Raw genomic sequence first — 27,370 nt, forward strand, 5'->3', positions numbered from 1 at the left:
AAATAAAAATAAAATAAATAAAATATAACGTGTCTTCTGCTATGAGTGTGCTGGTCAGTAGGTGGCATGATTTACCAAGTATTCATGATGATACTGTTCGTTTGCCTGATATTTCATAAATGGGACATTTGCCTAACCAAAACGTGGTAGGAACAGTCAGGACACGAATATATTATGAGTTGGCTAGCCTATCAAAAATAGCCTAACCGTATTATTCTGCATGGATTTGAGGAAATTATGACCTAATCCACAATCAATGGACAGCCAGCCTATTCCATAAATTAAACAAAATACCTTGCTATTGCCATAACCTACAACACATTAAACCATAGACCTTTAAACATGATACTTCTGGATTGCGACTGCATGTTTGACATTTCAATGCACCAATCACTCGCTGAGGAGCAGATGCCTACTTCCCTACACTGGAAAGAGCGAGGGGGTAAATAGACTGGCGGGGCATACACTGATCCATCACACTAAAAACCTGCAAAGATCGCCCGTGAGACTGCTGCAACTACGCTATAGGCCATTGATATCGCGTTCATTTCTGGTCAATTGGTAAAGTGTCCATAATACAAGAAAATGGCAGGTATTTTGGCATGGTTTTGGAACGAGAGATTTTGGCTCCCTCACAATGTAACCTGGGCTGACCTAAAAAACACAGATGAGGCAACCTTCCCGCAAGCTGAGGATTTGTATCTGGCGTGTCCTTTAGCCTTCTGCATCTTTATGATTCGACTGGTTTTCGAAAGGTGGGTGCGTGTATAAGTGATTGGAATAACTGAAGATAATGTTGGTTTCGTTTCATTTACATGTAGCCTAAAGAAAGCCTTTTTTAAAGAATACTATATCGGGTATTGAAGCATGTTTAACTCACACCGAATTTCTAGACAATGACATCCACATGGTGATGCGATTTATCCAATAGTGAAGGTAACGTTAACGTTCCTCTGTATGCCTGTCTGTATTGTCACAAAGCTTTTTCGAGATATGTATAGGATCAATAGACCTTAATTATTTTCCACAATGAGATACATGTTGACTTTGCTTCCAAGCTGCAGCTGTCAGTAGTCGAGGGCATTATTCGAGTCATGCTCGTCTCATTTAGCCTAGGCTTCTATTGACCTCGCAAGGGTCTGTGCTGCCTATGCCTTAATGGTGATCATTGTGTTTAGCTTCATGTAGCCTATTTGTTGTAAGCCTGCCTATCCCAATTGTACATAGCCTACCAAGCTAAGTGTTGATGCTAGCCTGGTACATCGCTCAGACACAGACTCTGTGCAATAGACATCAACCCACAGACAGGAACCCACAGCAGTTTCTCAATATTGCCTAATACCACACTTTTTATAAAGGCTCATGATGTGGCATATAGATGTATAGGCAGTAGGCTACAGTAGGCTACAGTTTAAATGTGTCTTACTGTAGGCTACATACTGTACATGATGTCACTGATTGGATGCCTGTCATAAGGTCATTCTGCTGAGTCCACCACCACCATGACACCTCACTCACCAACCCACCACCTCAAGTCACAATGGGAATTGGACTTTTCATTTAGATATGTGTGCTGTATAAGTCTTCATTGGACTGTTGAGAGGCTTGTTGTTAAATGTACATTTTCTTGATTACTGATGATATGACCTGTAATACCAGTCAGATGTTTGGACACCTACTCATTCCATTGGGGCAGCGGGTAGCCTAGTGGTTAGAGCATTGGGCCAGTAACCGAAAGGTTGCTAGATCGATTCCCTGAGCTGACAAGGTATAATCAGTTGTTCTGTCCCTGAACAAGGAAGTTAACCCACTGTTTGTAAGCTGTCATTTTAAATAAGAATTTGTTCTTAACTGACTTTCCTAGTTAAATACAAAAAATCCAGGGTTTTTCTTTATTTTTCCTATTTTCTACATTGTAGAATAATAGTGAAGACATCAAAACTATGAAACAACACCTATGGAATCATGTAGTAACCAAAAAAGTGTTAAAGAAATCAAAATATATTTAAGATTCTTCAAAGTAGCCACCCTTTGCCTTGATGACAGCTTTGCACACTCTTGGCATTCTCTCAACGTGCTTCGTGAGGTAGTCCTGGAATGCATTTCAATTAACAGGTGTGCCTTGTTAAAGGTACATTTGTGAAATGTCTTTCCTTCTTAATGCATTTGAGCCAATCAGTTGTGTTGTGACAAGGTTGGGTGGTATACAGAAGATAAAAAACCAAGTCCATATTATGGCAAGAACAGCTCAAATAAGCAAAGAGAAACTACAGTCTATCATTAATTTAAGACATGAAGGTCAGTCAATACGGAAAATTTCAAGAACTTTTAAAGTTTCTTGAAGTGCAGTCGCAAAAAACATCAAGCGCTATGAGGAAACTGGATCTCATGAGGACCGCCATAGGAAAATGAGCCCCAGAGTTCATTAGTTACCAGCCTCAGAAATTGCAGCCCAAATAAATGCTTCACAGAGTTTAAGTAACAGACACATCTCAACATCAACTGTTCGGTGAAGACTGCGTGAATCAGGCCTTCATCGTCGAAATTGCTGCAAAGAAACCACTACTAAAGGACACCAATAAGAAGAAGAGACTTGCCTGGACCAAGAAACACGAGCAATGGACATTAGACGGGTGGAAATCTGTCTCAGTGCAAATTTGAGGTTTTTGGTTCCAACCTCCGTGTCTTTGTGAGACGCAGAGTAGGTGAACGGATGATCTCCGCATGTGTGGTTCCCACCGTGAGGCATGGAGGAGGTGGTGTGGGGGTGCTTTGCTGGTGACCCTGTCAGTGATTTATTTAGAATTCAAGGCAGACTTAACCAGCAAGGTTACCACCTGGTTTGCGCTTAGTGGGACTATCATTTGTTTTTCAATGGGACAATGACCCAAGTCACCTCCAGGCTGTGTATGGGCTATTTGACCTAGAAGGAAAGTGATGGAGTGGTGCCTCAGATGACCTGGCCTCCACAATCACCCGACCTCAACCCAATTGAGAAGTTTCAAATCAAAACAAATCAAACTTTATTTGCCACGTGCCGAATACAACAAGTGTAGACTTTACTGTGAAATGCTTACTTACAAGCCCTTAACCAACAGTGCAGTTCAAGAAGAAAATATTTACCAAGTAGGCTAAATTAAAAAGTAACACAATAAGAATAACAATAATGAGGCTATATACAGGCGGCATGGGTACAGAGTCAGTGTGCAGGGGTACAGGCTAATTTAGGTAATCTGTACAGTGCCTTGCGAAAGTATTCGGCCCCCTTGAACTTTGCGACCTTTTGCCACATTTCAGGCTTCAAACATAAAGATATAAAACTGTATTTTTTTGTGAAGAATCAACAACAAGTGGGACACAATCGTGAAGTGGAACGACATTTATTAGATATTTCAAACTTTTTTAACAAATCAAAAACTGAAAAATTGGGCGTGCAAAATTATTCAGCCCCCTTAAGTTAATACTTTAGCGCCACCTTTTGCTGCGATTACAGCTGTAAGTCGCTTGGGGTATGTCTCTATCAGTTTTGCACATCGAGAGACTGAAATGTTTTCCCATTCCTCCTTGCAAAACAGCTCGAACTCAGTGAGGTTGGATGGAGAGCATTTGAACAGCAGTTTTCAGTTCTTTCCACAGATTCTCGATTGGATTCAGGTCTGGACTTTGACTTGGCCATTCTAACACCTGGATATGTTTATTTTTGAACCATTCCATTGTAGATTTTGCTTTATGTTTTGTATCATTGTCTTGTTGGAAGACAAATCTCCGTCCCAGTCTCAGGTCTTTTGCAGACTCCATCAGGTTTTCTTCCAGAATGGTCCTGTATTTGGCTCCATCCATCTTCCCATCAATTTTAACCATCTTCCCTGTCCCTGCTGAAGAAAAGCAGGCCCAAACCATGATGCTGCCACCACCATGTTTGACAGTGGGGATGGTGTGTTCAGCTGTGTTGCTTTTACGCCAAACATAACGTTTTGCATTGTTGCCAAAAAGTTCAATTTTGGTTTCATCTGACCAGAGCACCTTCTTCCACATGTTTGGTGTGTCTCCCAGGTGGCTTGTGGCAAACTTTAAACGACACTTTTTATGGATATCTTTAAGAAATGGCTTTCTTCTTGCCACTCTTCCATAAAGGCCAGATTTGTGCAATATACGACTGATTGTTGTCCTATGGACAGAGTCTCCCACCTCAGCTGTAGATCTCTGCAGTTCATCCAGAGTGATCATGGGCCTCTTGGCTGCATCTCTGATCAGTCTTCTCCTTGTATGAGCTGAAAGTTTAGAGGGACGGCCAGGTCTTGGTAGATTTGCAGTGGTCTGATACTCCTTCCATTTCAATATTATCGCTTGCACAGTGCTCCTTGGGATGTTTAAAGCTTGGGAAATCTTTTTGTATCCAAATCCGGCTTTAAACTTCTTCACAACAGTATCTCGGACCTGCCTGGTGTATTCCTTGTTCTTCATGATGCTCTCTGCGCTTTTAACGGACCTCTGAGACTATCACAGTGCAGGTGCATTTATACGGAGACTTGATTACACACAGGTGGATTGTATTTATCATCATTAGTCATTTAGGTCAACATTGGATCATTCAGAGATCCTCACTGAACTTCTGGAGAGAGTTTGCTGCACTGAAAGTAAAGGGGCTGAATAATTTTGCACGCCCAATTTTTCAGTTTTTGATTTGTTAAAAAAGTTTGAAATATCCAATAAATGTCGTTCCACTTCATGATTGTGTCCCACTTGTTGTTGATTCTTCACAAAAAAATACAGTTTTATATCTTTATGTTTGAAGCCTGAAATGTGGCAAAAGGTTGCAAAGTTCAAGGGGGCCGAATGCTTTCGCAAGGCACTGTAGGTGGGGGCAAAGTGACTATGCATAGGTAACAAACAAACATCGAGTAGCAGCAGTGTACGGGGGGGGGGGGTGTTAATGTAAATTGTCAGGTGGGGATTTTTAGGAATTGTTCAGCAGTCTAATGGCTTGGAGGTAGAAGCTTTTGAGGAGCCTTTTGGTCATAGACTTGGTGCTCCGGTACAGCTTGCCGTGCAGTAGCAGAGAAAACAGTCTAACTTGGGTGACTGGAGTCTCTGACAATTTTATGGGCTTTCCTCTGACACCAACTATTCTCTAGGTCCTGGATGGCAGAAAGCTTGGCCCCACTGATGTACTAGGCCGTTCACACTACCCTTTGTGGCGCCTTACGGGCAGTTGACATACCAGGCATTGACGCAGCCGGTCAGGATACTCTCGATGGTGCAGCTGTAGAACCTTTTGAGGATCTGGGGGCTCATGCCAAATCTTTTCAGTCTCCTGAGGGGGGAAAAGGTTTTGTCGTGCCCTCTTCACGACTGTCTTGGTATGTTTGGACCATGATAGTTCTTTGGTGATGTGGACACCAAGGAACTTGAAACTCTCGACCCGGTTTGGGATGAGCGGTCCACGCAGAGTGAAGGAAAAGATGCCAACAAGTGCTCCGCATATGTGAGAACTCCTTCAAGACTGTTGGAAAAGCATTCCAGGTGAAGCTGGTTGAGAGTGCCAACAGTGTGCAAAGCTGTCATCAAGGTAAAGGGTGGCTACTTTGAAGAATCTAAAATCTAAAATATATTTTGATTTGTTGAACCCTTTTTCTTTTTTTTTTTACACTACATGATTCCATATGTGCTATTTCTTCATAGTTTTTTTTAATGTCTTCACTATTATTCTACAATGTAGAAAATAGTAAAAAAAATAAAGAAAAACCCTGGAATGAGTAGGTGTGTCCAAACTTTTGACTGGTACTGTATAAAATATGTGTGCCAAGACCAAGATGTTTGCTTTTTAAATGTAGATTATACACACAGCTTGCGTATGCACACACAGTCTCACATGTACTATTATTGTTCAAGGGCATCTAGGATACTATTTACTGAAACATATAGTAGTACTGGATTAGTATCCAATTGAACCTGCCAACAACTGCTGTTGCCCTTATGTTGCCTCTCACTGAGCACAGTATCTCTGTCAATGGCAGCTAGACAGCAAGAATTAGAAATGTCGGTGTTCACAATTCACAACTTGTAACGCAGCTTTTTAACACATTAGGTTTTTATAGATACAACTGAAAGGTCTGTTTAGGCTGGTCCCTCCAGATTAGATTTTCTGATTGCTGACGGCACACTTCATTTGCAGAGTAAGGACTTTTTTTATGAATAGACTACTAGACCGATAATCTCTCTCTCTCTCTCTCTCTCTCAGCTGTCTCTCTCTCTCACAGCTGTCTGCACATGGACATTTCATCTTGATCTTGGCAACACTTCCAGCAGTGTAATCTCCCATAACCCTTTGTCCATGAATGTGACTGTTACTCAATCATATAACGTCACGATACCATCTTTCATTTATACAGTTGTGAAATTTAGCCAGATTCTTACATTGCGAATTGCTGCCGATATATACAGAAATACTGATTCAGAAATTCACACATTGTACTTATAGTTGGATAAGATTTTGAAGCTTTTGAGATGTTAAAAATACAACTGGTTGTCAGTATTGTCAATGTTGCTGCCACGATGGTCCCCATTTACTACAAACAAAACACTTTTCCGATGAACAACAATTGGATGGGGATTATATAGTACCTACTGTGAGAATATTCTGACATTGTTGTGTTTATTCTTTTGTAGGTTTATTGCCAGACCGTGTGCCTTGGGTCTCAAGATACAAGCCAATGGACCACAGAAAGCCCAGCCCAATGCCATTTTGGAGAAGGTGTTCACTGCTATCACCAAGGTAAAAGTAGTGCCTGTGTTTCCACTATGTCATGTCTTTGTTTGCATTTTAGTACTGATAACTGAGATTAAAAGCAATCTCTTTGCAAAAAAGGCATTGGATTCAGTTTGAGTCCAGAAAGCAAGACTTCATGTTTGAAAATATTTGCACCATTTGTTATTATTCACTCAGAAAGGAAGTGAGATTCTTCAACAAATGCTCAGATTCACCTACTGAGCAATTTAGCAGACTACCTCCACACTGGGTAGACATTCTGAGGTGGAAACAAAGGCACTTTAGGGCTTCTTCTTTTCAGGAGACCGTAAACTGGTTCAATTGATGGACAATTGCAACAGTTTTACTGTCCCTTAGTACGTGATGCTGATGAAACGTTCAGACACTGATTGCCTTTTATCTCTGTGAATATCAAGACTGTTTTAACTTCTGACATGTCACACCTTCCCCACAATAATGGCAGCCTTGTTAACAGTCAGGTGTCTGGATCTTGTGTTTCCTAGCATCCAGATGAGAAGAGGTTGGAGGGCCTGTCCAAACAGCTGGACTGGGATGTCCGGACCATCCAGCGCTGGTTCCGACAGCGCAGGAACCAGGAGAAACCCAGCACGTTGGCTCGCTTTTGTGAGAGCATGTAAGAGGTCTTGACAGCTTCAAAATTCTACATACTATCACTAATATAAACACATAGGTGCGCGTTTGTTCAGTGGAAACCGATTTTAGGTGTGGAGACATAGGCTTTCCAGTCATTGCCTTTACTGGAGCAGGCCTGTCAGAGTGGGCTCATGTCTGACACTATTGGAGCCAGACTGGCAGTGGGAGAGGCAGTGAGGGACAGAGCGGGTCTCTGATGCCCTGGGGCTGCCCACTCAGGGGCTCACTGTTGAAGGGATTCTCTGCTTAGACGACTGGCGTGGTCATTATTTGATCTTCAAAGAGAAATACCAGATTCAGTTTGTCGGTGTGAAATGTGCCATGGTTCAGCAACTGGATTCGGTTACTTTTTAGTGGAATAATAAAATAAAAACTCTCAAAAGCATAGCCTCTATGTAACTGGAGCAAATCGCTGCCTGTTTTCTCAATATTTTAAGCTCACATTTAATAGAGGATGTCCCTACATTCTAAATATATGCAGTGTCGTGTCTGTAGGCAGAATGGAGTTGACAGACTCCGAATGGATTGGATGCCTGATTGGTTTCTTTGTTGTATCATTTGCTTAAAATGTAATTTTGTAAACCGACCAAGGCACACTCGTCTCAGCAGTAATCCTACTGTAATTAGTGTTTGGGTTTGAGAGGACGCTGTCGTCTCCGACACTTCAGGATGGCAAAGCTGAGGCCACTGTTCCCTTTTTCATAATTTTGAGAAAGAGAGACAAATTTAGACTGGAGACGGCGGATCCCAAAGAAGCTGCATGCAGTTTTAACGGGACAGTCGGGTCCCCAGTCCCCAGTCCCCAGTGGGGCACGTGCTTTGTTTTCTACCACAGTGCTGGATGTCTGAACTGTTCTGCCTCCACTCCTCTGTGGTTCGATTCTGTAAAGAAGAAAAGAGCCAAATGCAGCAGATTATAATCCACTGAACCTTAAAAGACAAAGCTCAGATTTGTGTTTTGTAAAATAGAAAGCCTGGAACGTCCTAATGCGGAAAATTTGCAGGGACATAAATATAAGCAATAACTTATAAGAATATCTATTATAAAGCAGCAAAGAACATTATGTCCACATCTGTTTCTGCTGCTTTCTGCTCAATGATGACCATAGAACACCACAGAACTGTATGAAGAGTAATTACTTCAGTATCATGCTTTCATGGCTTTGAATGCAACAGCATGGTATTTAACCGGACCGTGTATTTGGTACACAGTCACCAGCAAAAGTATTTTCAGCAAAAGTCATTGTGAGTCATAGTAATTGTACATAAATAGCACTGATTCAGCAGCACTTGAAGCACAATGTTTGACAGTGTTTGACTAACCAGTTGCTAAGTTACCGTCTTCTTGACCTATGGTTAGGTCAATGTATCCAGCTCATTTGTTTTTTTAAGTGAATGAAGCACAGAGAGCTATTACTGGTGGCTTGCTTATTTGAATTCCATGAACGATGGCCTTTCTTTTCATTCAAATGTTTAACACCTTCTCACAATGCAACTGTTTTGATTATGCACATTATGCATGATCACAATTTCCCTCAACCCAATTTCCCTAAAATAACATAAGGGTGTATACACTGGTATTCCAGTCGAAAAGCAGCACAAGTGTGAATTCAACCAGTGGCAGAGACCTGGGTATACTAGACCAATTCTACGGTATGCTAGTCTGCCCTGAGGCCTGCTAGCCTGTCAGAGATGTGGCCGGAGTGCCAGGGCTCTCACCTCCCAGCGTCTGCATTCCAGGGTGAGTCACTGCCACTGGAGCCCGGACGCCACTGCACTGCACTACCTCGTGGCAAAGAGGGAGGCAGGCACGCCCAGTCCCAACCTCTGCTCTGCTCTGGACTTACATAACCCTGCACATACCCAAAACTACTGCACATTGATTGGATGGGAAAGTTTCTCCTGTGATCATGTACTTTTCTAGCTCTCGGGCAGAACTGTTCCAGTTGATAGTTCAGAGATCAAAGCCACACTGAGCAGGGAGATGCTGCTGCACAGGCCATAACAACCAACAAACGACTGCACTGAGAGAAGGAATGAGAGACAATAACAAAAAACACATCCTTCTCAGACATTACAAGGGGGGTTACATAATGAAATTACACTGGCCAAAAATATAAACGCAACATGCAACAACAAAAAAGTCAGTATCTGGTGTGACCACCATTTGCCTCATGTGACATGACACATCTCCTTCACATAGAGTTGATCAGGCTGTTGTTTGTGGCCTTTGGAATGTTGTCCCACTCCTCTTCAATGGCTGTGTGAAGTTGCTGGATATTGGCGGGAACTAGAGCATGCTGTCGTACAGGTCAATACAGAGCATCCCAAACATGCTCAATGGGTGACATGTCTGGTTAGTATGTGTACTGATCCTTGCGACATGGGGCAGTGCATTATCATGCTGAAACATGAGGTGATGGCGGCAGAGGAATGGCACAACAATGGTCCTCACGGTATCGCTGTGCATTCAAATTGCCATTTCAAAAAAATACATTGAGTTCGTTGTCCGCAGCTTATGCCTGCCCATACCATAACCCCACCACCACCACGGGGCACTCTGTTCACAACGTTGACCTCAGCAAACCGGTCACCCACACAGCACCATGCATGCTATCTGCCATTTGCCCGGTACAGTTGAAACCGGGATTAATGTGTGAAGTGCACACTTCTGCAGCGTGCCAGTGGCCATCGAAGGTGAGCATTTGCCCACTGAAGTGGGTTACAACGCCAAACTGCAGTCAAGTCAAGACCCTGGTGAGGATGACGAGCATGCAGATGAGCTTCCCTGAGACAGTTTCTGACAGTTTGTACAGAAATTCTTCAGTTGTGCAAACCCACCGTTTCATCAGCTGTCTGGGTGGCTTGTCTCAGACGTGTGTTGAGGTCGTGGGCTGGCGTGGTTACACGTGGTCTGCGACTGTGAGGCCGGTTGGACATACTGGCAAATTCTGTAAAACGACGTTCAAGGCGGCTTATGGTAGAGAAATTAACATTAAATTATCTGGCAACAAACAGCTCTGGTGGATATTCCAGCAGTCATCATGCCAGTTGGACGCTCCCTCAACTTGAGGCACCTCTGGCATTGTGTTGTGACAGAATTGCACATTTTAGAGTGGCCTTTTATTGTCCCAAGCGCAAGGTGCACCAAAGTAATGAACATGCTGTTTTAATCAGCTACTTGATATGCCACACCAGTCAGGTGGATGGATTATTTTGGCAAAGGAGAAATGCTCACTAACAGGGATATTTTTGAAAAAAATCTGCTTTTTGTGCATATGGAACATTTCTGGGATCTTTTATTTCAGCTCATGAAACATGGGACCAACACTTTGCATGTTGCATTTATATTTTTGTTTAGTAGTTATTTAAAAAAAATATGTATATATTTGACTTAAATACATTATTTAATAGAAACACTTGACTGAGACAGATTCCTTCTTCTGGCTATTAATGATGCCAAAATGCATCAATCATTCAGGACTGAGTCTCTCCATTAATATGGCCTCTCATAGGTGGAGCTGCCTGTCAGCTGCAGATGTACTCTTTCACACAGTCAGAGCAGCACACAGGCATAACCATCATGTACCAGGCTACAAATTACAGACAAGAAGTTCCAACTCTGAATAGCACAATGTGACAGGGATGTTGCATGAACCTAATAGGTACTGACTGGCCTCCGAGGGGGAACTTGACAAAATGGTGATCATGCTGTGTGACATTGGGAGTTTTACATACATCTCAGGTGGTTTTAGTGTGCATAGCTTTAGCTGGCCTTACAAGAAGTAAGTATTTCTGACAGCAGTAGACAGAAAACGCACCACAATATGCAATGCTGAATACACTACAGTAAATCCAGTCCCGGGGTATTAAATGTCAGTGATCACAATATGGGAGGCTTTACCTGTACTCTGGTTACGATCAGAAAATCCATTTAAAGTTCACAGTTAGCTGTTGTTATGTAAATGCAAGCTGAAAAGTACCAGTGGCCTGGCTTTGGGCCAAAGTGGGAGCAGGTCCACCCAGTGTAGGTGGAAACAGAAATGTCTGAGCCTTTTGGATAAAACGCTGAGGTAAATCCTGCATGGAAATGTAACATTGGCACTCTTCTCTTAGGTTAAACTGAGTAGCTGATCAACATGACTAATGACTTTTTCATAAGCTATTTTCATTTGATTTGGTGACTTTTGAAAATCATTTGTAATATGATACTTCTATTGTGTTCACCACTAATTGGCCTAAGAAGTAAAAGCTGTGTATATAATTACCACCAGTGATTCAGTGCTTACAATAAAAATTCCTGTTAGATTGAGAAAAATAGGACAAAAAAACAAAGGGTCCTAAGCAATATGGAGATGCATGTGCCATTTAGTAAATGCGTGTAGAGTGTGTGCCCTATTCTGATTATCAGCTGTTGTCAAACACACTTCCTCAATACTGTGCAGCAAATTCGACCTGATGAATAGCTGAAATTAGTATGACATCCTGCCATTTAAAGCATAATCCAAAATGTCTGTTCTATTTTCGCATCCCCAAAAAGCCTACTATTTAGAACGCAAGTATGGGTATTCGGAACTAGCCAATGGCTTTCTTGGCTGTCCTTGGATTGGCCTCCCTTACAGCAGCTTAGACATGGCCTCTCTTTTGACATTCCACAGAGGATGCATCCAAACCCCAAAACTGTGTTACTGACTGATGTTCTGTTGTCTTTGTTTTTTTTTTTTCCACAGGTGGAGATTTACATTTTACCTCTATATATTTACCTACGGAGTGCGTTTCCTTAAAAAGGTGAGTGTGCTACTTTCCAAAATCTTTTATTTTTGATAGTTATTAGAGCACTTTTTGTATTGAAGGCACGCTATTCAAGGAGGAGCTGTAACAGAGGCTTGCGCACTCGAGGATATCCGGAAGAAGTGGATCTTGCTTGGTGGATATTGCTATGAAAGGGGGACCAAGTGACAAATAATGCACCTCTCAAACACTCCAACCAGTGCTCACCGATAAATAATGGATACATTTGCTCTCAGCACAGCATTCATTATGAATATATTACTGTCTTCGAGCACATGCACAGTTGAGAAACTATTTCCCTGTCAACTGTCATCTTCAGTCTAACACTATTGTTATTCTATACTGTACCAGTCAAAAGTTTGGACACACTTACTCATTCCAGGTTTTTTCTACATTTTTTACATTGTAGAATAATAGTGAAGACATCAACTATGAAATAACAGATAGATTCATGTAGTAACCAAAACAAGTATTAAACAAATCAAAATATATTTAAGATTCTTCACAGTAGCCACCCTTTGCCTTGATGACAGCTTTGCACACTTGGCATTCTCTCAACCAGCTTCATGAGGCAGTCACCTGGAATGTATTTCAATTATTTTCTTCTTAATGCGTTTGAGCCAATCAGTTGTTGTGACAAGGTAGGTATACAGAAGATAAACCTATTTTGTAATGACCAACGCTGGAGATGAGAAGCAGGTACGGGGAGTCAACATTTTATATTTATTCAGGAACAGACAGTGGAAGGCAGATGTGTGCAATGATGGTGGCAGGAGTGCGTAATGCTGGGGAGCCTGGCGCCTTCGGCGTGACAGTACTGTTTAGAGGAGACTGTGAATCAGGCCTTCATGGTCGAATTGCTGCAAAGAAACCACTACTAAAGGACACCAATAAGAGAAGAGACTTGTTTGGACCAAGAAACACGAGCAATGGACATTAGACAGGTGGAAATCTGTCCTTTGGTCTGTTGAGTCCCAATGTGAGATTTTTGGTTCCAACCGCCGTGTCTTTGTGAGAAGCGGTGTGGGTGAACGGATGATCTCTGGGTGTGTATTTGGTGTGGGGGTGCTTTGCTGTGGACACTGTCAGTGATTTATTTGGAAATCAAGGCACGCTTAACCAGCATGGCTACCACAGCATTTTGCAGCGATACACCATCCCATCTGGTTTGCACTTAGACCCACTATCATTTGCTTTGCAACAGGACAATGACCCAACACACCTCCAGGCTGTGCAAGGGCTATTTTACCAAGAAGGAGAGTGATGGAGTGCTGCATCAGATGACCTGGCCTCCAAAATCACGTGAACTCAACCAAATTAGCCCCAAAGAATTGCTTTGTCATTATGGTGTATTGTGTGTAGATTGATGAGGGGGGGGGGACTATTTCATCAATGTTATAATAAGGCTGTACCGTAACTAAATGTAAAAAGTCAAGGGATCTGAATACTTTCCGAAGGCACTGTGTAAGGAAATACAACTGAAAATAGTTCGAGGGTATCTTGTACTGAGGCCAAAAGCCTTTTGTGTCTGCAGTAATTGAATGCTGCTGCTGATGATGCCGTTGATCAGGAATCATGATTAGGGGGTGAATAGAAGACATTGCGGCGAGGATCATTTCTCACTGCAACAACTTGCATGTCGATGCACTTTGTGGAATGAGTTCATTTCCTACAGTTGGGCCTAGTGAGTCTCCCGGGTGTGTTGAGACTCAATAGGCCCAACATGCTTGCTAGTAGAAAAAGTGCACTGTATCTATTACAAATCTATACACTATAGACCTACAAAATACGTTTAAATCCCTAATGTAAGAGTCTGTGTTTGCATGTCAACTTAAGCAGAGTTTGCAGTTTTAAGTAGGTTATATTTGGTTTGGTCCAGAATCATCTGTCATTGAAGGCAAACACCCTGTGAGAGATGATTATGATGATAAGCAACTCATTACCATGCCTTTGTAGTCGAAGTCCCTCTTGTGTCAAGACCTAAGACAGTCTTAACCACATCCCCCAGTTCACTACAGCATTCATCATGTAGCCTTCGACCAGAATGAGCATTCTCAGTTTTGTCCCCGGGCTAACACATTCATTCTTAACTTGCACTACTAGCGTACAGAAAAAGTTTCCTTTTGATTTAAATTAAGTTTCCCTTAATGAAAATACAATCTGACATGGTTACGGTTGCAATATTATTGATGTGCTGGATCTTTTAAGCAAACATTTAGTATTGAGCCAGAGGCAGCATAGCATACAGGTGTGGCGATCAATAGCACTTTATGAATGTAATACATTTTTTGGGAAACAGCATCACAATACATTTAATATTCTGTTCATTTTTGTGTCTGCAGACACCATGGTTATGGAACACAAGAGAGTGCTGGTACGACTATCCTTATCAGGTAATGTTTTGATCATGAGAAAATTCTCCAATGTTTTCCCTGTTAATTCTTTTCACCTAGCTACAACAGTTATTGTATTTGAAAGGACATAGTTTTGATCCAGCTGTATTGATTTGTCTGTGTGTGTGTGTGTGTGTGTGTGTGTGTGTGTTTTCACAGCCACTGACGGTGGACATCCACTATTACTATATACTGGAGTTGTCGTTCTACCTGTCCCTACTCTTCTCCCAGTTCACAGATATCAGAAGGAAGGTAGTATACCAATTTTAGTCAATTCATTAATATAATATAGTCAATCAATGTTTGTTTATCACATTGCTTGCTCCATAGATATTTGTTTGCATATGATTAAACACCCATTTCAAGGTACATCTATTAATAATACAAAATAAAACAAATAATATTAATATTTTTTTAATAATAAAGCCATTTATTAAAGGGATAATCCACTCCAAACCCCTAATTCCTATAATTAACCGTGTTAAATAACACATACAGTTGAAGTCGGAAGTTTACATACACTTAGGTTGGAGTCATTAAAACTCGTTTTTCAACCACTCCACAAATTTCTTGTTAACAAACTATAGTTTTGGCAAGTCGGTTAGGACATCTACTTTGCATGACACAAGTCATTTTTCCAACAATTGTTTACAGACAGATTATTTCACTTATAATTCACTGAATCACAATTCCAGTGGATCAGAAGTTTACATACACTCTTTACATACACTAAGTTGACTGTGCCTTTAAACAGCTTGGAAAATTCCAGAAAATTATGTCATGGCTTTGGAAGCTTCTGATAGGCTAATTGACATCATTTGAGTCAATTGGAGGTATCTCAAGGCCTTCCTTCAAATGTAGTGCCTCTTTACTTGACTCATGGGAAAATCAAAAGTAATCAGCCAAGACCTCAGGAAAAAAATTGTAGACCTCCAAAAGTCTGGTTCATCCTTGGGAGAAATTTCCAAATGCCTAAAAGGTACCACCTTCATCTGTACAAACAATAGTACGCAAGTATAAACACCATGGGACCACGCAGCCATCACACCGCTCAGGAAGGAGATGCATTCTGTCTCCTAGAGATTAACTTACTTTGGTCCAAAAAGTGCAAATCAATCCCAGAACAACATCAAAGGACCTTGTGAAGATGCTGGAGGAATAGGTACAAAACTCTCTATCCACAGTAAAACGAGTCCTATATCAACAACCTGAAAGGCCGCTCAGCAAGGAAGAAGCCACTGCTCCAAAACCGGCATAAAAAAGCCAGACTACGGTTTGCAACTGCACATGGGGACAAAGATCGTACTTTTTGGAGAAATGTCCTAAAATTACCATTGTTATGTTTGGAGGAAAAACGGGGAGGCTTGCAAGCAGAAGAACACCATCCCAAACATGAAGCACGGGGGTGGCAGCATCATGTTGTTGGGGTATTTTGCTGCAGGAGGGACTGGTGCACTTCACAAAATCGATGGCATCACAAAAATGGCTTAAGGACAACAAAGTCAAGGTATTGGAGTGGCCATCACAAAGCCCTGACCTCAATCCGATAGAAGATGTGGGCAAAACTGAAAAAGCGTGTGCGAGCAAGGAGGCCCAGAAACCTGACTCTGCCAAAATTCACCCAGCTTATTGTGGGAAGCTTGTGGAAGGCTACCCTAAATGTTTGACCCAAGTTAAACAATTTAAAGGCAATACACTGAAGTAGTATTTGGTAGCATCTAAACTTCTGACCCACTGGGAATGTGATGAAATAAATAAAAGCTGAAATAAATCATTTTCTCTACTATTATTCTGACATTTCACATCTTAAAATAAAGTGGTGATCCTAACATACCTAAGGGAATTTTTACTAGGATTAAACTGAGTTTAAATGTATTTGGCTAAGGTGTATGTAAACTTCCGACTTCAACTGTATGTGAACAATATTTTTGGGTAAACAAATGTTTCATTTTGTGTTCATAACAAGGTTGGTAGCAGCATGTAAAAATCATTGTGGAGATCTGTTGCAGCTCAAGTCAACTACTAAACCCACAAAGCTATGCTCTCTGGGCTGGCTGCACACAATAATACCAATGTCAATATTAGCATGTGAAGTAGCTAAACAAACTGCACTATCAATTTAGGAGTCTCTCTCACCGAGTTCAATTAGCAATTCTCTGCCCAGAGCAAGTGCAGCGTATGTTGCTATGGCAACAACAGACGTTTCCCACAGATACACAGGGAGCATTGCGAGATGGTACTTGAAGGAAAAACTGAGTTGAATCATTTGCTACACTGTTTAGCTTGAGCACATCTAAGCGAAAAATTAAACATTGTCATAACAATATAAATGGAGTTCTAGACGAGTATGCCCATATCATCTATTAACTGATTTGTCAATCTAGAGTGCAGGTAATTGTTTTAAAAGCTTTATGAAAGGGGATAACACACTATACCATATCACCAGTGACGAGAACCATGTAACTATGACATGTTCCTACATGATTTCCTGATTTCACAGATGGACCACTTAGAATTTAAATCATGGGGAAAATGCCCATATCATCTATTAACTGATTTGTCAATCTAGAGTGCAGGTAATTGTTTTAAAAGCTTTATGAAAGGGGATAACACACTATACCATATCACCAGTGACGAGAACCATGTAACTATGACATGTTCCTACATGATTTCCTGATTTCACAGATGGACCACTTAGAATTTAAATCATGGGGAAAACTTAACCACTGATAGAACAGAAGATTTCACCAAATTGACAGGAGTGTCATGATTTTTATTTCTGGGGTGGATTATCCCTTTAAATCAAAGGGAAATGCCTCATAACTGGTTTTAATACATTCTGAAACCAAATGTGTTCTTTTTACTTTTCTTTTTTTTCTTTGTATTAAAATCTAATTTATTTATATAGCCCTTCGTACATCAGCTGATATCTCAAAGTGCTGTACAGAAACCCAGCCTAAAACCCCAAACAGCAAGCAATGCAGGTGTAGAAGCACGGTGGCTAGGAAAAACTGGACTGGGGACAGCAAGGAGTCATCATGTCAGGTAGTCCTGAGGCATGGTCCTAGGGCTCAGGGCTCCGAGAGAGAAAGAAAGAGTTAGAGAGAGAGAGAGAGAGAGAGCATACTTAAATTCACACAGGACACCGGATAGGACAGGAGAAGTACTCCAGATCTAACAAACTGACCCTAGCCCCCCGACACAGCCCCCCGGCAGCATAAATACTGGAGGCTGAGACAGGAGGGGTCAGGAGACACTGGCCCCATCCGAGGACACCCCCGGACAGGGCCAAACAGGAAGGATATAACCCCACCCACTTTGCCAAAGCACAGCCCCCACACCACTAGAGGGATATCTTCAACCACTAACTTACCATCCTGAGACAAGGCCGAGTATAGCCCACAAAGATCTCCGCCACGGCACAACCCAAGGGGGGGGACCAACCCAGACAGGAAGATCACATCAGTGACTCAACCCACTCAAGTGACGCACCCCTCCTAGGGACGGTATGAAAGAGCCCTAGTAAGCCAGTGACTCAGCCCCTGTAATAGGGTTAGAGGCAGAGAATCCCAGTGGAAAGAGGGGAACCGGCCAGGCAGAGACAGCAAAGGCAGTTCGTTGCTCCAGAGCCTTTCCGTTCACCTTCCCACTCCTGGGCCAGACTACACTCAATCATATGACCCACTGAAGAGATGAGTCTTCAGTAAAGACTTAACGGTTGAGACCGAGTTTGCGTCTCTCACATGGGTAGGCAGACCATTCCATAAAAATTGAGCTCAATAGGAGAAAGCCCTGCCTCCAGCTGTTTGCTTAGAAATTCTAGGGACAATTAGGAGGCCTGCGTCTTGTGACCGTAGCGTACGTGTAGGTATGTACGGCAGGACCAAATCAGATGGAAAAAAGCTGTCCTTGAAACAGTCTTGATATGTTCTTCAAAAGAGAGATCAGGGTCCAGAGTAATGCCGAGGTCCTTCACAGTTTTATTTGAAACGACTGTACAACCATTAAGATTAATTGTCAGATTCAACAGAAGATCTCTTTGTTTCTTGGGACCTAGAACAAGCATCTCTGTTTTGTCCGAGTTTAAAAGTAGAAAGTTTGCAGCCATCCACTTCCTTATGTCTGAAACACAGGCTTCTAGCGAGGGCAATTTTGGGGCAATTTTGGGACCATGTTTCATTGAAATGTACAGCTGTGGGTCATCCGCATAGCAGTGAAAGTTAACATTATGTTTTTGAATGACATCCCCAAGAGGTAAAATATATAGTGAAAACAATAGTGGTCCTAAAACGCAACCTTGAGGAACACCGAAATTTACAGTTGATTTGTCAGAGGACAAACCATTCACAGAGACAAACTGATATCTTTCCGACAGATAAGATCTAAACCAGGCCAGAACTTGTCCGTGTAGACCAATTTGGGTTTCCAATCTCTCCAAAAGAATGTGGTGATCGATGTTATCAAAAGCAGCACTAAGGTCTAGGAGCACGAGGACAGATGCAGAGCCTCGGTCTGATGCCTATAAAAGGACATTTACCACCTTCACAAGTGCAGTCTCAGTGCTATGATGGGGTCTAAAACCAGACTGAAGCATTTCGTATAGATTGTTTGTCTTCAGGAAGGCAGTGAGTTGCTGCGCAACAGCTTTTTCTAAAATTTTTGAGAGGAATGGAAGATTCGATATAGGCCGATTAGTTTTTTTATATTTTCTCGGTCAAGGTTTGGCTTTTTCAAGAGAGGCTTTATTACTGCCACTTTTAGTGAGTTTGGTACACATCCGGTGGATAGAGAGCCGTTTATTATGTTCAACATAGGAGGGCCAAGCACAGGAAGCAGCGCTTTCAGTAGTTTAGTTGGAATAGGGTCCAGTATGCAGCTTGAAGGTTTAGAGGCCATGATTATTTTCATCATTGTGTCAAGAGATATAGTACTAAAACACTTGAGTGTCTCTCTTGATCCTAGGTCCTGGCAGAGTTGTGCAGACTCAGGACAACTGAGCTTTGAAGGAATACGCAGATTTAAGAAGTTCATGAATTTATCACTGCTGAAGTGAAAGCCATCCTCTCTCGGGGAATGCTGCTTTTTAGTTAGCTTTGCGACCGTATCAAAAAGGAATTTCGGATTGTTCTTATTTTCCTCAATTAAGTTGGAAAAATAGGATGATCGAGCAGCAGTAAGGGCTCTTCGATACTGCACGATACTGTCTTTCCAAGCTAGTCGGAATACTTCCAGTTTGGTGTGGCGGCATTTCCGTTCCAATTTTCTGGAAGCTTGCTTCAGAGCTCGGGTATTTTCTGTGTACCAGGGAGCTAGTTTCTTATGAGAAATGTTTTTAGTTTTTAGGGGTGCAACTGCATCTAGAGTATTGCGCAAGGTTAAATTGAGTTCCTCAGTTAGGTGGTTAACTGATTTTTGTCCTCTGGTGTCCTTGGGTAGACAGAGGGAATCTGGAAGGACATCAAGGAATCTTTGTTGTCTGTGAATATATAGCACGACTTTTGATGTTCCTTGGTTGGGGTCTGAGCAGATTATTTGTTGCAATTGCAAACGTAATAAAATGGTGGTCCGATAGTCCAGGATTATGAGGAAAAACATTAAGATCCACAACATTTATTCCATGGGACAAAACTAGGTCCAGAGTATGACTGTGACAGTGAGTGGGTCCAGAGACATGTTGGACAAAACACACTGAGTCGATGATGGCTCCGAAAGCCTTTTGGAGTGGGTCTGTGGACTTTTCCATGTGAATATTAAAGTCATCAAAGATTAGAATATTATCTGCTATGACTACAAGGTCCGATAGGAATTGAGGGAACTCAATGAGGAACGCTGTATATGGCCCAGGAGGCCTGTAAACAGTAGCTATAAAAAGTGATTGAGTAGGCTACATAGATTTCATGACTAGAAGCTCAAAAGACAAAACATCTTTTTTTTTTGTAAATTGAAATTTGCTATCGTAAATGTTAGGAACACCTCCGCCTTTGCGGGATGCACAGGGGATATGGTCACTAGTGTAGCCAGGAGGGGAGGCCTCATTTAACACAGTAAATTCATCAGGCTTAAGCCATGTTTCAGTCAGGCCAATCACATCAAGATTATGATCAGTGATTAGTTCATTGACTATAATTGCCTTTGAAGTAAGGGATCTAACAGTAAGTAGCCCTATTTTGAGATGTGAGGTATCATGATCTTTTTTAATAATGACAGGAAGCTATTCACAAAATAAAAGACAAGAAGGGTAAAATAGTAACAGATCCGCAGGATATTAATAAATGCTTTGCGCAGTTTTACTCAGAACTATACCAATCAAAATGCGATGCTACTGATCCACAAACTATGGAACGCTTTCTCGCTGAATGTGAACTTCCTAAACAAGACAGGGGGGCAGCTGCTGAGCTCGATGCAGGGATAACTTTAGAGGAAATTAACACAGCGATAGCACAATTTCCAAACAGCAAGGCCCCTGGGCCCGATGGATATGTAATGTATGTAACTTCTTATAGAATTCTATCTCCACTTATGTTGCGAATGTTTAAACAATACAAAAGAAAATGCCAAACTCCCGCAAACACTGTATGAGGCTACAATAGCACTGATCTTGAAAAAAGATAGATTCCATGGAGATGTCGTCTTATCGCCCCTGTGTCGTTACTCCCCATAGAAAACAAGGTGTTGACAAAGATATTGGCAAACCGATTGAAAACATACATTTCCGACATCATACACCCTGACCAGACAGGTTTTATCCCGGGCCGACATATATACTACAATTTGAGACGCTTTTTCACGATCACAAGGTTGAGGCAGTGGTAATAGCTCTTGATGCAGAGAAGGCGTTTGATCGGATTGAGTGGAAGTATATGATGTCGGTTCTGGAGCACTTCGGGTTCGGAAAGGAATTTATTAATTGGATAAGAATTATTTATGCACACCCAATGGCGTCCGTGGTAACCAATCAAGAAATGTCGCAGTCATTCCGCTTGTTCAAGGGGTGCCGACAGGGGTGCCCTATTTCGCCTGCTCTCTTCGCTATAGCCATGGAACCCCTTGCTACTCGCATTCGGGCATGTGCCGATATAGCTTCTGTTAAAATAAAGGACACACAGCACTATATGCAGACGATGTTCTTTTGTTTTTGTCCAACCCTAAAACTTCTATTCCACCCTTAACTTGATAAACACATTTGGCTCCTTCTCTGGCTACAAGATAAACTGGCAAAAAAGTTAGTTGATGCCAATATCACGGCCTGTGGATATGCAATTTCTGCAATCTACCCCGTTTAGAACAGTGATGGACAAGTTCACAAGCCTTGACATTGTAGTGACAAGAGACCTTGACCAGCTATTGAAAGCGAATTGGGACATGAAAATATATCAGCTTAAACAAAATATAGATTTTTAGAAAACTCTGCCTATCTCCTTGGTTGGTCGTATAAACGCTATTAAACCCACGTTTCTTTACCTCTTCCAATGTCTACCCAATTTCATACCACAAAGCTATTTTAAGAAACTGGATTCAATAGTAACTCTATTTTTATGGGACAACAAGGCAGCCAGAATTTCAAAGAAGCATTTATGCAAGTACAAAATAGAGGGGGGCTTTGACCTTCCTCACTTTAAACTGTATTATTGGGCTGCTAATCTGAACATTGTGTCTTTCTGGAGGGAAAGTTTACCTGCGATGAGACAGAAGGATATGCCTCTTTCACAGTGGAGGGAGAAGGGGCTCACAACTATTTGTAATCTATACATAGATGGTCAGTTAGCTTCATTTCAACAATTACAGGGAAAGTTCAACATGCCAACAACACTTTTTTTCAGATACCTCCAAATCAGGAATTTCGTAAGGACACATATCCCACAGTATGGCATGAAGGCAAATAGTCCTACATTAGATAGCTTGATCCTTGTCAAACCCCATTCAAAAGGGTCGGTCTCCAGACTGTATGATGTGCTACAAGCCCACATAGAGGTATCCACAGACACCATTAAAAGGGCTTGGGAACAAGAACTTGGGTCAGAAATCTCAGATGAGGACTGGGTAGAAGCTCTCAGGAATATAAACCACAGTTCAGTGAATGCCAGACACAACCTTGTACAGTTTAAGGTGATACACAGGTTACATTACTCAAAAGTAAAACTGCATAAAATATTCCCGGACACCTCACCACTATGTGAGAGGTGCAAGCAGGATGAGGGGACGTTGACCCACTTATTCTGGACATGTCCTAAGTTACATGTTTACTGGGCTCTCATTTTTGATTACTTATCTAGAGCCTTTGATAGAGTTCTAGCCCCAGACCCATTGACCGCTCTGTTTGGTACAGTTGATGGGAATAACCACGAAGGGAAAGCTGTCTCTCTTTGTACTCTATTAGCCAAAAGGCTCATATTACAATTTTGGAAACTGGAGACTGTACCTACCTTTTGAAATGTGGTTACGGGATTTAGGGAATGTAATGCATATGGAAAAGATTCGATACAATACCTCCAATAGAAGTCCAATGTTTTACAAGATATGGCAGCCGATACTGGATAAATGGTCTAGTCCCGCTTCATAACTGGGTTGACGATCTGCTGCTACTCTGTGCTGTACTCCACTCAATATTTATTTTTGGCTTAACTACACTGCTTGTAATGACTATATGCTGTCTTCTTATACATGTACCACCTAATAGGATTTTATTTTATTTTGTGTATGTGTGAGTTAAGTTTTGTTTTGTCCTCTAAATTGGCCATCCCATTCAACAGTACAATGAATGTCATTGTTAGTATTGCTGTCTTTTTTATTTGATTTTTTATTGTAAAATAATAAACATATTATAAAAAATAAAAGAATGACAGGAATGGAGGAGGTCTTTATCCTAGTGAGATTGCTAAGGCGAACACCGCCATGTTTAGTTTTGCCCAACCTAGGTCGAGGCACAGACACAGTCTCAATGGGGATAGCTGAGCTGACTAAACTGACTGTGCTAGTGGCAGACTCCACTATGCTGGCAGGCTGGCTAACAGCCTGCTGCCTGGCCTGCACCCTATTTCATTGTGGAGCTAGAGGAGTTAGAGCCATGTCTATGTTGGTAGACAAGATGAGAGCACCCCTCCAGCTAGGATGGAGTCTGTCACTCCTCAGTAGGTCAGGCTTGGTCCTGTTTGTGGGTGAGTCCCAGAAAGAGGGCCAATTGTCTACAAATTCTATATTTTGGGAGGGGCAGAAAACAGTTTTCAACCAGCGATTGAGTTGTGAGACTCTGCTGTAGAGCTCATCACTCCCCCTAACTGGGAGGGGGCCAGAGACAATTACTCGATGCCGACACATCTTTCTAGCTGATTTACACGCTGAAGCTATGTTGCGCTTGGTGACCTCTGACTGTTTCATCCTAACATCGTTGGTGCCGACGTGGATAACAATATCTCTATACTCTCTACACTCGCCAGTTTTAGCTTCAGCCAGCACCATCTTCAGATTAGCCTTAACGTCGGTAGCCCTGCCCCCTGGTAAACAGTGTGTGATCGCTGGATGATTCGTTTTAAGTCTAATACTGCGGGTAATGGAGTCGCCAATGACTAGGGTTTTCAATTTGTCAGAGCTAATGGTGGGAAGCTTCGGCGTCTCAGACCCCGTAACGGGAGGAGTAGAGACAAGAGAAGGCTCGGCCTCTGACTCCGACTCGCTGCTTAATGGGGAAAACCGGTTGAAAGTTTGTCGGCTGAATGAGCGACACCGGTTGACATTCCTACAGCATTTCCCTCCAGAAACTGTGAGAAAGTTGTCCGGCTGTGGGGACCGTGCAAGGGGATTTATACTAACATTACTATCTGTATTTACTGCTGGCACAGATGCTGTTTCATCATTTCCTACACTGAAATTACCCTTGCCTAACGATTGCGTCTGAAGCTGGGCTTGTAGCACAGCTATCCTCGCCGTAAGGCGATCGTTCTCCTGTATATTATGAGTACAGCGACTGCAATTAGAAGGCATCATGTTAATATTACTACTTAGCTTCGGCTGTTGGAGGTCCTGACGAACCATGTCCAGATAAAGCGTCCGGAGTGAAAAAGTTGAATGAAAATAAAAAAGTTGAGGGAAAAAACAAAAATATAAACGGTAATTAAAAAGTAAAAACCGTAAAGTTGTCAGGTAGCAAAGTAAGGTTGGCAACAAAACGCACAGCAACACGTAAACAAGTCTGCAAGTCAGTTCTGTTATGCAGTGGTAATCTCAAGAAAGCCTTAATTATTGTTTGTCTGCATTCAGGCCTGCTATTGTCTGTTCTAGGATTTTGTTTTATTTTTTGGTCTTTGCCTTGGTGTGGTGTTTTAGTCTAATCTCTGCTCTGTGAAATCACAGGCCTCTGAGAGGAGGAGATGGATTACTGGAATCTTCTGGCAGACATTGTAAACCGTTTTCCCCTCTTATTTGTTTTCGATTGAGTCTCATTTCATTATTCAGTTCCTAGAATCTGAAGATTATTACATTTCTCCATAATTTTTTATTTATTTCAGTGTCATGTCATTCCTTGTCCCCACTGATAAACTATTATTTAAGAAAAAAAAGATTCATTTGAAATATTTCATATTGAATACGAATTGAGACACAAATGGTTTCAAGTTAGTTTTGATATCTGTGAGTGTTTTAGACCTGGTTTATCTGAGGTGATTTTGTTAGTAGCACATGTTTTATATATTTTTCGTAAACTAGCCTCTCACTCCACTTCATCCTGAAGGATGTTTAAACACAGTAACTGAGGGTCAAACAAACAGCTGTGATGACATCAGGCCCAGTTTTGTGACCCACTCACACTTAATCCCTAGACCAAAGATAAATAATCCATGGAACGTACACGCACAGCCGCTATGGAAAAGACCACTGCAGAACTGCTCATCTGCAGACAGACACACATTTGACACACACACACACACACACGCATACACTCTAATACATCCCATAGTCGGGTTGCCAGAGATTTTCCAGGTCAGGGCATCTCCATGTTTGAGCTGTAAATATTGCCTCAGCATAGCCCTTTTTGCTTCTGTGCTTTTCAATCTTTAGCACTGTTAAGCGGTGTCAAGAACAAGGGGTAGAATATAGGGGGTTGGTATTGTTTATGGAGGGCCCTCCTTGGCCATGGCATTTTCTTTTAAACCAGCTCCCTAGTTGAGTTCAGAGAATGCCAATTTGCATGCCTCCAATCTCTTCCTTGTCTTTCTGCCCCACTCTGTCCACACCACTGAACACCTAACACTCACTCAATCACTCACAGCTGTCCCATGATGCCGTGGTGTTTATGCCCTCACCTCTCATCTCCGTGTTGACTGTTGGCATGTCTGTTTTTTGTTTCTCCTTTCAGTTTTTTCATTGCACAAAGCTACGCATTGAGGAGGTCCTCTGCACCCCCTGCCAATTCCAGTATGTTCCCTGCACTCTGTTGCTTCCATTCTGTGTTTCCACCACTGCTCCTCCTCCTGCTCTGGGCTGGCTGCTCTGCTGCTGTCCTGAGCCTTTTCAACCCTGTGGGGCACAGGAGGGCATGTCATCCTTATTCAGCCACAGCCTCACTCATCAGGGGATATTAACCTTCTAGACGGACTACTTTAGCTGTAGTACATGTAGACTCGCCTCTCTTTTTTTAAAAATATATATAGTACATTTTCACTAGACTTAGTTTTCATATTCATTAATTTGTGAAAAGAATAACTGTCTAGCCACCAAAGTAGATGAGAAAGGAAGGCGTCAGCTGCCCTTGAGTCCTGCGTTCAGAGAAACAATAGAATTGTCAGCACAAAGCAAAAGCAGATGAGGAGGGAAGTTGAATTGTCATTTACGGAGTGTGATGTTTACAAAGGGGCAATGTCCTTGTCAGAATGTCACCCGCACCTTGTCACCATAGATGTTCTGCATAGTGCGCAGCCAGCAAGTGTACAAGGTGCAGAGGAGTCCACTTATCTACTGTGAGCACAAAGAATACAGCAGCGGTCATGTTCTCTGCATGACGCCGAAGCTTTCATAAAACCCACATGCTGTACATGTCTCCTTGATGTGAGTCACATGGTAGAGAATGCTTTCTCCCTCTACCATTGTGTGACATGACTATGACGCCTGTGCCCCCCCCCCCCCCCCCCCGCCCCCGCAGGACTTCCTGATAATGTTCCTGCACCACCTGGCGACAATCTCCCTCATCACCTTCGCCTACGTCAACAACATGGCTAGAGTGGGCACGCTGGTCATGTGTCTCCACGACTCCGCCGACGTCCTGGTGGAGGTGAGTAGAGACACAGGGACACGTTCAGCAAGGCATGTTCAGGTGTCTGGCATGTAGGGGGGGGGGGGGAAGATTTTTGTTATTTCTACAAATTACATTTCTCTCTGCAATGTTCCACAAGGTTTGCCTGCTGAACGTGGCCCTGATGTGTTCTTCACACCCCACGGACATGTGGGAGGGTCCTGTGTTCTTTTGTGGTTGTTTTAGCTACTGTGCTTGCTTGTGATCAGAGGGAAAATCGGCCATCTGTAGATTTCAATTATGTACTGCCGAAACCAATTTCAGTGTAGGAAAAAGATAGATACAACATCCACGTTTTGTTCTTGTAACCATTTTACGTGTGTCTGTGTCATCTGTTGCAGGCTGCCAAAATGGCCAACTATGCCAAGTTTCAGAGACTTTGCAACCTCCTGTTTGTCATGTTTGCAATGGTCTTCATCAGCTCCAGGCTGGGTGTCTATCCTGTCTGGTAAGGAGGCTTTGTCTCTACATAGAATGAATACT

At 42.2% G+C, this 27,370-nt stretch overlaps 1 protein-coding gene and 1 long non-coding RNA gene across 2 annotated transcripts in view; one reads left to right on the forward strand and one right to left on the reverse strand.

Moving 5' to 3' along the window:
• Nucleotides 1–375: 375 nt before the first annotated feature.
• LOC110520083 (ceramide synthase 6) overlaps nt 376–27,370 on the forward strand; it is a 32,264-nt gene continuing 5,269 nt past the window's right edge. Inside the window, exons 1-8 of the mRNA XM_021597122.3 lie at nt 376–755; nt 6,670–6,775; nt 7,273–7,403; nt 12,154–12,211; nt 14,557–14,607; nt 14,767–14,859; nt 26,738–26,866; nt 27,229–27,335. Of these exons, the coding sequence (XP_021452797.3) occupies nt 586–755; nt 6,670–6,775; nt 7,273–7,403; nt 12,154–12,211; nt 14,557–14,607; nt 14,767–14,859; nt 26,738–26,866; nt 27,229–27,335 (845 nt within the window). The 5' untranslated portion in view covers nt 376–585. The remainder of the gene's footprint in view (nt 756–6,669; nt 6,776–7,272; nt 7,404–12,153; nt 12,212–14,556; nt 14,608–14,766; nt 14,860–26,737; nt 26,867–27,228; nt 27,336–27,370) is intronic.
• Nucleotides 8,179–27,370, reverse strand: part of LOC118958775 (uncharacterized) — a 38,136-nt gene continuing 18,944 nt past the window's right edge. The window contains exon 4 of the long non-coding RNA XR_005047559.2: nt 8,179–8,305. This is a non-coding gene — a long non-coding RNA (uncharacterized LOC118958775). The remainder of the gene's footprint in view (nt 8,306–27,370) is intronic.

Source organism: Oncorhynchus mykiss, chromosome 3 (genome assembly GCF_057628025.1).
Source record: "Oncorhynchus mykiss isolate SJ-2025 chromosome 3, ASM5762802v1, whole genome shotgun sequence".
NCBI classification, from domain to species: Eukaryota; Metazoa; Chordata; class Actinopteri; order Salmoniformes; family Salmonidae; genus Oncorhynchus; species Oncorhynchus mykiss.